Source organism: Galeopterus variegatus, unplaced genomic scaffold (genome assembly GCF_000696425.1).
Source record: "Galeopterus variegatus unplaced genomic scaffold, G_variegatus-3.0.2 Scaffold21541, whole genome shotgun sequence".
Classification (NCBI taxonomy): Eukaryota; Metazoa; Chordata; class Mammalia; order Dermoptera; family Cynocephalidae; genus Galeopterus; species Galeopterus variegatus.
Window position 1 is genome coordinate 1 of NW_007747652.1, and position 10,496 is coordinate 10,496.

Here is a 10,496-nt window from a genome sequence, read left to right on the forward strand (position 1 = left end):
AATTGGCTGATGACTGAGTTTTATTTAACCTTGTAGATTATTAATTTTATGAGAACTGATGTAATTTTAAGAAAAGTTTCCGTTTAACTATTGATTTAATAATTTTAAAGATTTATGTAGTTAAAATGCCCACATTAACCCCCCCTGTGTTGTGTAACAAATAAAAATGCTGTTTCCAGTCTGAAGGCTGCTTCAGCTGCTTTAGCTGCTCTGGCTGCGACAGTGCTGACAGCCCGCAGGCTGAGAACGTGCTTCAGAGGAACCGAGGTCTCTGCCTGTGTTTTTTATTTTCTCCGCCTTTCCATCCCTCTTTCAAAGACCCCCAACTCGACTGGAGCTGGTCTCCGGCAGGATATCATTTTTTTTTTTTTTGTCCTAAAGGAGAAAATTAGAAGTTGACTATTATTAGCTAGTTCTGGACTAGCTGCCATGAATCTGCACATTTCACTGGCCTAATCAAGAGGAGAATAAGGATCATCCCTTTCAAGTGTATGGTAGTAATCCATTATTTTTTAGTGGTCCAGGAACTTTACAGAAGACTCATTATTATAAAGGTGTCAATTCTTTTCAAATTTATACATAGTTTTAATGAACTTTCAATCAAAATACCAGACTGGATAAAACTGATAATAATTTTTAAAAATGTGAAAATTTGGGGCCATATTATGACAGAAACAGAAAATCATACTTGGAGTCACAGTCTGATACATGGTGGCGGCTATTGGAGGCTGGAGGTGGCTGTCCCCAAGCCACCTCTGGCCTGGGCCTTGCTTGACTTCCTGCATGGATGAGGGGGTCACTGTATCAGCATGCCTGCAGTCCATTTGTGGCACATCAGTTGGTAAATTCTGTCTACCCTCACAGGGGAGGTCTGGCTCCTCCATGTGGCCAACTTGGACAGCACCTCATGCATTTTGTCTCACATCCCAGTGGTACCCAGCTGAGTCCACTGCTAGTCACCTTTTCAGGACAGTGAGAGTGATGGACATGATGAAGTTTCCAGAGGATTTCAATTCTGTCTGATCTAATCATGTGTTCTATATTTCTGACTGTAGACCCTTAAGTCCAGACATGCGTAATTTCTTAGAGATTCTGAAAGAAATACCTAGATAATTCCTTCAATTGATTCTGGGTGTAGTATCATGTGGTGTCATGCCTAGTGGGTTCCAATTGGTGATTGGAGTGGGCATGGAAGTCTCTTATACAGCATGGTTACTATAGTTAATGATAATGTATTGCATGCTTGAAATTTGTGAAGAGAGTAGTTCATAAGCATTCTTACCACAAAAAAGAAAATAGTAGCTGTGTAAGGTGATGTATAAGTTAATTTGAATGTGGTAATCATATCACAATGTATTCATACATCAAAACATCACCTTGTATACCCTAAATATATTCACTTTTATGTCAATCATACTCCAATAAAGCTAGAAAAATAAAATAAACAGTATTAAAAAATGATACATACTTAAAGATATCTGAGCTACCAGAACGATAAAGGGGACAGTGGTCTGTCCATTGTAGGATAGAACATTAGGTGTCCCTAGTTCAAAATGTCAGAGCATGGAAGTCTCTTATACAGCATGGTTACTATAGTTAATGATAATGTATTGCATGCTTGAAATTTGTGAAGAGAGTAGTTCATAAGCATTCTTATCACAAAAAAGAAAATAGTAGCTGTGTAAGGTGATGTATAAGTTAATTTGAATGTGGTAATCATATCACAATGTATTCATACATCAAAACATCACCTTGTATACCCTAAATATATTCACTTTTATGTCAATCATACTCCAATAAAGCTAGAAAAATAAAATAAACAGTATTAAAAAATGATACATACTTAAAGATATCTGAGCTACCAGAACGATAAAGGGGACAGTGGTCTGTCCATTGTAGGATAGAACATTAGGTGTCCCTAGTTCAAAATGTCAGAGCATGGAAGTCTCTTATACAGCATGGTTACTATAGTTAATGATAATGTATTGCATGCTTGAAATTTGTGAAGAGAGTAGTTCATAAGCATTCTTATCACAAAAAAGAAAATAGTAGCTGTGTAAGGTGATGTATAAGTTAATTTGAATGTGGTAATCATATCACAATGTATTCATACATCAAAACATCACCTTGTATACCCTAAATATATTCACTTTTATGTCAATCATACTCCAATAAAGCTAGAAAAATAAAATAAACAGTATTAAAAAATGATACATACTTAAAGATATCTGAGCTACCAGAACGATAAAGGGGACAGTGGTCTGTCCATTGTAGGATAGAACATTAGGTGTCCCTAGTTCAAAATGTCAGAGCACTTAATTAAACTTTCCCTTGTAATACTTTGGAATCAAGGCAATTCATCCATTGAGAGCTTGGTTTGTTTGGTAGCCTCTATTTTCAGATGTAATTGAGAGACTAAGGAGTGGAAGAATAAATCAATAATTTGGCTTCTTATTACGTCTTTGAGTTACATAACACAATAAAATTAAAAGCATTAGTTATGATCTCCTTAGCTGTGATTTTAGATAAAAACTCATGTCCAATGTGACTCTGTTTTAGAAATCAATTTCTTTTTGCACTTGTCATTCTAGAGAAGGTGATGGATAAGTTACAGGTGAAATATGAGTATGTGGTATCTATGATGGAAATTGAATATATCCATTCATATTACATTGCCACATAGAAAGATAGAGTACTGATTGTCTAAAAATTGGATCTTGACAATTAGAATAGAAAAATGGGTTTTCAATGGCTTTGAAAAATAGTAATCAAAACCCATTTATAATAATTTCCCACTATCCATTTGCCTGATGAATTTTAAGATATCAATTCAATGATGATTTGAGGGCTAAGAACAATCAGACTAGGGAAGACAAAAATTATTATTAGAATGTATTTCAGGATTTCTTACAAAGACCTAGCCAAAACAAGAAGGGAACATATGAATCCTGTACGTTAAAACAGAGCTGTTGAATTAGACAGAATGTATGATACTGGTAAGCCTCACTAAGAATTACATAGCCCTATTGCAGCAACTAGAAGTGACCCCAAAAATGTTCTGGATTGAATGACACACATCTACACTGTGTTTTAAATATTAAAAATGGTATTTTTCACGTTAAAAAATCAAACGTTCTGTATACAAGAATATTAGCTTTAATCTCTGATAGTGGACCTGGCTATTCAAGCCAAAATGATGTTTTTGAAAGTGTTTGGAAATTTATATATGCTAGACAAATGTAACCTAAATAAATCACCACCATCACCACTACTACCGCTACTGTCATCACTGTTGAGCAATCTACAAGCCAGTAGTAAATGCATTTTTATTTACAATTTTAATTTTCATCAGGAAGACTATTTTTTTAAACCATAAGAAGGGATATGAAGACTTGGCTTCAAATCAGAGTCACAAACATTTCAGAGGAGAAAGGTAGTGTACTTTACACTGGGGTATCATACACTTAAAAAAAATAGAAATGTATAGATTGAGTTCTGTGCAAGGAACCTCAGAAATCCTCCAGATCACAAATATTACCATCCAAATATTCTCTCGTATTTACAGTTAACTCTCATGTTTCAATAGTTAATTCTGGTTCTTCCTCTCTTCCCTCCCTTGGGGGAGGAGGCACAGGAACAGGATTCTGTTCAGGGCTGCTGTGGGTTGAGAGGAGAGAGGAGGAGGATGTGGTTTTGCACAGGAACGGCATGGTTCAGAAGCACTGTGTCTTGGCTGCTGGCACAGAAATAAACTCCAAAGTCCTCCAGTTCTGCAGGCTGGATCTTCAGAGTGGAATATGTCCCTTCAGTCCTTTCAGCTGGGACTCAATCAAGGGCCATTCCTGACTCATCTTATACACACTCTTTCAGAAAGTATATCAGAAATGCCATTTCTTTCCCGACAGTGCATTGGTACCAATAGAGAGAATCATGTCCAGAAATTGGGTCATATCTCACAATCACAGTCTGATTCTTCTGTATGACCCTGTGTCTGGGGAACTGAGCAACTCCAGTTGCTGTGTGGGAGAAGACAAAAAGAGAATACATGACAAGCATGAACTGGGAAAGGGTAACATAGAGATGTTCAAATTATGACTCACTTGCTTCCAGAATATGAAGGGACACTAAGCTGAGAAGCCTGGGCACCATGGCAAAGACCCAGATAAAGATGAGCACTTTTCCAGGTGTCAGGAAACTTGTGATCATGAGCAGAAATGAAAGCAAATTTGTGTTCTTGGCCCTGATAGGTGTGGCCTACAGTGACATCAGCATATTGGCTAATGTCCACAACCTCGGAGCTCCCTCTGGGGGAGTGAGAGCATAGTAGCCTGAGCAAGTGTTCTCCAAAGAGGGTTGCCTCTCAAGGGGGTGGTGGAGGAGCACTGACATCAATTAAAATTGACCTGTTCATGCACTTGACTAGGTATTAACCTCTTGTATGTTCGTAAAGAAGCCACCACTCACAGCACCTGAGTCCAAAGTCTGGCTCCTACTCCATCTGGCCTGGCCCTAGTGTCTTTCATGTACCACATCCCCAAAGACTGGGGCATTTCAACTTGAAGTGTCTACTGCTTTTATTCTATTATGTTTAATTATTAATATCTGTTATCTCTAAATTCTCTTTTCCCATTTTCGCTTTTTGACCCCACCACTCTCAAACTCAGCATGCTCAAAACATAAAAAAATTAGCCTTAACTCCACTCCACCATCTTTCTAGTTGATTTGGCTGAAACCCTTAGAGTTGTCTGACTCTTTTTTATTTATTCCACCCTATAGCCAGTCCACTGGGAAATTCAACTGGCTCTGTAATTAAAATATACCCAGAATTCATTTATTTTTCATCACTTTCACTGCTAACACTGTGGGCCAAACCACCATCATCTTTTGCCTGGATTATGGCAATACACTCCTAAATGGTCTCCCACTTTCATCTTACTTCCGCACTAGCTCTCAAACTGAGCTCACTAGAACATGCTAGGTCATGTCACCCATCTGCTCCAAATCATCCACTAGCTCCCAGTTTTGTTCAGAATAAGAAAGCAAAGCTCTTACGGCCTTCAAGGTCTTATGTGATCCACCACACCCCATTACTTCTCTGACCTAAACTCCTACCTCTCCCTTCCTTGATTTTTCAGTGTTGGTGGCCTCATCAATGGTCCTTGAATATCCTTTAGGGACTTTGTACTGGATCTTCCCTCTGCCTACAATCCTCTTCCCCCAGATCCCTGCATGTCTCCTATTCCATCTCCTTGATGTCTTTCTCAAAATTCACTTTCTCTTTAGGCCCTTCTCTGAACAATTTATTTTTAGTTTCAATGGTCCTTGCTCAGGCAGTCCTGATCCCTCTCACCTTAGTCTGCCTTTTCTTTTATCCATAACAAGTATCACCTTCTAACATACTATATACTTCATTTATTCAAAGTTATTATTTGTTTTCTGTATCTACCTCCCTGAATAAAAGTTAAACATCAAGAAGACATGAGTCTTTGTATTCTTTTACTTTTTATTGATATATGCTAAGAACTTAAAACAATGCCTGAAATTCTTTGGACAGGAGGTAATGCTAGAATGAAATCTTGAAAGATTAGAGATTCTTAGTGGCCCATGGAAGGCATGCCACAGACAGGGGACAGTTGAGTCTCAAACTCATTTCCTCTCATTGCAGTTCAAGATGGGTGTTAGATAAAAACTTGAGAGCAAAGTTTGCAAACAATAATACAGGGACATGAGTTTCTTGGCCCAGTTTCAGATTAACTGTACATACTGGGGTATATTAATCTCCTCTGGCTGCTATAAAAATTACCACAAAGTTGGTGGCTTATAACAGCAGAAATGCATTCTCTCGCAGTTCCAGAAAAGTCGAAAATCATTATCACTGGACTGAAATCAAGCTGTCATCAGGACCATGCTCCCCCTAGAGGCTCTAGGAGGGAATCCATTCCTTGTCTATTTCAGCTTCTGGTGGCTGGACATCATTTCCTCAAATCTTGTTGAGTGGTTCTTTCTCCAGCCTCAGGGAGTTTTCTCACAGGTGTGCATGTGTGCTTATCAGAACGCAGCTGAGAGTCAAGGGAGGCCCTATGAAGATCTCCAGAATTCTCTCTGTGCGGCAATCACCTTTCCATTTCCCTGCCTTGTGAAATCTTGACTTTGAATTCCCAACTTGGACTTTGAACTCAGTGAGATTACTAAATTCTCCCTGGCCCAGAGCCTGGAAACTCCCTTCTAGGTGCTAAGGTCGGATAGTCCTAGTGCTCAGCTTGGTTGTTTCCAATCTCTCAGGGATCCCTGTCTTTTGTTGCCTGATTTTCAATGTCTTGACAACTGTTGTTTCACATATTTTATCTTTTATTTTATTTTATTTATTTACTTACTTACTTACTTACCTACTTACTTACTTACTTATTTTTTGCTCTTTCAAGCATGAGGTTAAATCTGATTTCTTAAATCTGATTCCTGTTTATCATCTTGATTGGAAGTAGAAGTTCACTCCAGAACCATGTTGAAATTTTCAATGTTGGGATCCCCAAGGACTTCAATGGTTATGAACCTTTTCATCAATTTCTTTGGTTTCCATTCCACGTGAGGAGTGTAAAATATCATTCCACACATATGTGAAACACAGCCTGGAATTTCAATTTACCTCTGCTACCTATTTCACTTTATCTGTCACCCGAAGGCCTGGCCAAACATCCAGTTTCCTAATGGCATTTCTAGGTCTTTGGGTTGTAATATTTCTAGTTCATGAAGTCTAGGGACATTCTGAGGCTTCAGGATTAATGCAAAAGGTGTAATTCTAGCTCCTTTGTGTAATTTCTTTCATATAAGCATTAAAATCCTAGCTCCAACTGTGAGGCCTTTATCTAGTCTGAAAGCTTATAGGTTATTATGATGTTAACTTTCCCTTATTACTCTGCCTATAAGCTTCCTCTCTTTTCTTTTGCATAGAGAATTTCTTTTTCTGTTTAGATTATCTGTTATTGGTGGTGCTGGTGGTGGTGGTGTTTTAAATTTTGATGGTGAAGAGTGTTTCTAATTTAAAAAGCAAAACCAATAGACAAGCACAAGGCTAATCATCTTTTTTTCTGCTCTTTCTCTACTCCTTCTGTCTCTCTAAATAACCATATATTTTACAACTTTCTCCTTCCTTACACAAATATATAAAACTGTATATAAACTTAAAAAGGGACTTTTACTGATTTGTTTTTTCTTAATTTTGCAAATTATTTTGCCCTTGACATTTTATCTTGATCATTTCTACGAGTGAACAGACTATTTGGCTTTCTTTTAACGTTTTTGTACATACGAAGAGAAGGCCACACACACATAAATGAGATAGGATCATACATTCTGGGTACATTTTTTTTTACGTTTTTATAACTGTCAAAAGTATAACTATAATTGGTGGATGAAACCAGCAAACTCAATTTTAAAAACAAGTTCTTTTACTAAAAGAAAAGTATACAGCTTCCTATGCATAAATGGCCTTACAGACTTTAAGACACACTCCATGGTTATAATCTTGCTTGACAAAGGTAAGGGACATTTTAGATTTTCTGTGCTATTCAAAGGGCAGAGTGTGGGCACTATTTTATTTTCCAGGTAAGAAACATGGAGAAAAAAGAGACGAGAATCCAAGGTATGCGTAAGAATTGCACAATTGTCTTAGACCACAAAATCTAAGTAGAAGGGAATTGAGTGTATGAGGAGGTGATACACAGTGCAATGTTTGCAGAAGAAGTCAATCAGAGGTCCTAATGGGATTGAAGAATTATTGCAGAGATGGAAAAAAAGAAGATTGTGGGAGACAATAGGATGTTTGAGAGAGCTGTTTTAGAGGTGGTTCAGTTTGTTTGTAACTGCAAGTCTAGAATATGAGAGTGGAAGTTAGTATCTGAGATGTCTCAGAGGCAACGATCACTGGAGTGAGCAACTGAAGAAACTGAGGAGCCAGAGTATCACTTAGATGTTGTAGGACATCAGAAACTCTGGGAGTTTTAAGGTGGAAGAGACAGAAATGGTGGAGAAGCCATAATGAAAGCAAAAAGGGAGGAAATGATCCGTGCACATTGGCTGCACAGTTTTAAGCTCAATCACTTGAAAATTGTGACATGCACCCTCAATCTTGGACTCAGTCGCCCTATGAGAAATTTGTGAGGAACCCCAAGAACCAGCTTTCACACTGCCTTTCTAGAAAAATCTCCTAACGAGATATTTCATTACATTCTGTTCTTGCCTTGCCTGGGGACAGATAGAACATCAAGCCCACGTCCTTCCTGTGATGGGGGAGGAGGCTAGAAGGGCTGCTGAGAACTGCTGGGAGCTGAAGGAGAAGGGGAAGCACCAGGGTTTGTGCACAGGGAGGGGGGGATCCTGCAGCGCTGTGGCTGAGCTGCTGGCACAGAGGTAGAGTGCTGAGTCCCTGGGTTCTGTGGGCTGGATCTTCAGAGTGGAGACTGAGGCGTTAGGCATCTGAGCTGAGAATCGTTCCTTGGGCATCCCTTTGTCATCTATGGGAGCCTGGTTGCTGAAGTAAATCAGCAACTCCAGGCCCTGCACCACAGTCTGTCTATACCAGAAAAGGGCAGTGTGTCCTGAAATTGGCTGACATCTCAGAGTAACTGCTTGTCCCGTCTCCGTCACTTCATGCCTGGGTGTCTGGATGACTTCAGCATCCATGGGCTCTGTGGAAAGGAACAGAATTTGGGGAGAGAATAGGAAGACAATTGGAATCATAGCTGGCAATGTTCAAAAGTGAAGATTCTGTATTTCTGAGAACTCACCTACTCCCAGGAGACAAAGAATCACACAGCAGAGGAGCCGGGTGACCATGGCAGGTTGGGGCAGGAGGAGGCTTCACCCTTATGAGGTTCTTGAGGGCATGAGCAGAGGAGCTGGGGATTCCAAGCCCAAAGTGGAGGGTGGACTGGCAGTGACATCACTGTCTCTGTCACTGCTCAGAGGACCTCCTTCCAAAGTTGAACATTAGTCCTTTGCACAAGATTGGCCGAAATAAATCGTAATTATTCTGGGGTGCAGTTGGCTCATTCACAGATTCACTGCTACCTCTGATAGTGCCAGTGCTTCAGTGACCATCACAGACAGCATCTCCCAATCTCCCTTCTCTGATGTACCATGTACTGACTGCCTGCTAGATGTTTCCACCTGGGTGTGCCATCAGCACCTCAAATTCTGGACATCAATAACTTTTTAAATCTCAAAAGCTTCTTTATTCCTTACACTGGCAGTTTCTCTTTCTGAGACACACTAAATCAAAATAATTAATTGCTTAGTTAGGGCTTTGTCCCAGATCCCTCCTGGAAGCATCTGGACCTGGCTGCCATGCTCATCATGAAGTGGACTAGGTGGATGCCCTGGGAACAGATGGGACTGTGTGCAGATTTTATTCCCAGTGAGGGTCAGAGATAGTGCTCTGTGCTGCTGTTTCCTCAGCCCACGGCACAGTGCCTCCTGCATTTCCATATCTCCTCCACATAGGAGGTTCTTAACTTCTCCACATTAAGATTGCTGTTCATAGAGAGGATGGAACCTGCTAGCTCTGAGTCTTCGCTGTTGCTGCAGAGATACACTCTTCCAGCACCCCAAACTGGGAAGTATGTCAAGATGGCAGAGAGAAACGTATGGCAGTGAAGCCCTCATAATGGCAGAGAATCAGCAGTGCTCACTCTCCCTCGTCCGGTGGATACAGGGCTTCAGAAGGAAGATAAAAACACAAACACATAGAATCACACTTTGAGACAGGACATAGTATTCCAGGATGGAGATGTTTTTATTTATACATCCAGAATGAATCTCCTCTAGGATACAAGAGTCATGAAACAGAGACTGTGATCATATAACAAGTTCAACACGTGAGTGGGGTATCTCCTTCCTCAGTGCTCTGATCCTTACTGGTAAAAAGAACCAGACGTTGGGTCACTGAGGCCCTGGTGATTTTTTCTGATGATATTAATCTACTATGGGCTTCTGAAGGTTGAGAGCCCCTCTGACTCAGGGCACAGTTCAGGCTGTCTTTCTCAGGGCCCAGCTTTAAAATTCCCCACCACAGCAGCGGGACAGGACCAGGCTGGATTTAGAGGAAAGCCCTTTCCAACAGCTTTTCTGATGTTCCTAACAAACACAGTCGCTGTTTTGATTCCCTACATCAGGGCATAGTTGTACGAGACCAGCTCCTGCTCCCCCACACCCTATGCAGGCTCACAGGCACCCCATGAGTTTAGACAGGTGGCCTCGTATGCTCATCTTTTCATCCTTTCCTATAACTAGCGGAGAGCTTCCTCAATGATCTGCATTAGCTAATGGAACACAATTCTCTCTACCTCTTTGTCTCTCTCTCTCTCTCTCAACAAAGGCTACTTCTTCAATCAGGAAGGGGCTTCCATTATTACACTGTAACAGAGATGTACCCTACCTGCCCTGTTGTCCTGAAGAATGTGTGAAGAGTTAGGATGCAGGGTCCTTTCCTTCTAGTATAT

The 10,496-nt window shown here is 40.2% G+C and overlaps 1 gene segment (V, D, J or C); it reads right to left on the minus strand.

Annotated features, from left to right (window-relative positions):
- Window positions 1–8,259: 8,259 nt before the first annotated feature.
- LOC103583311 lies at window positions 8,260–8,832 on the minus strand. The segment is given in 2 exon segments: window positions 8,260–8,684; window positions 8,784–8,832. Coding segments are annotated over 2 exon segments (474 nt in total).
- Between the last annotated feature and the right edge of the window lie 1,664 nt (window positions 8,833–10,496).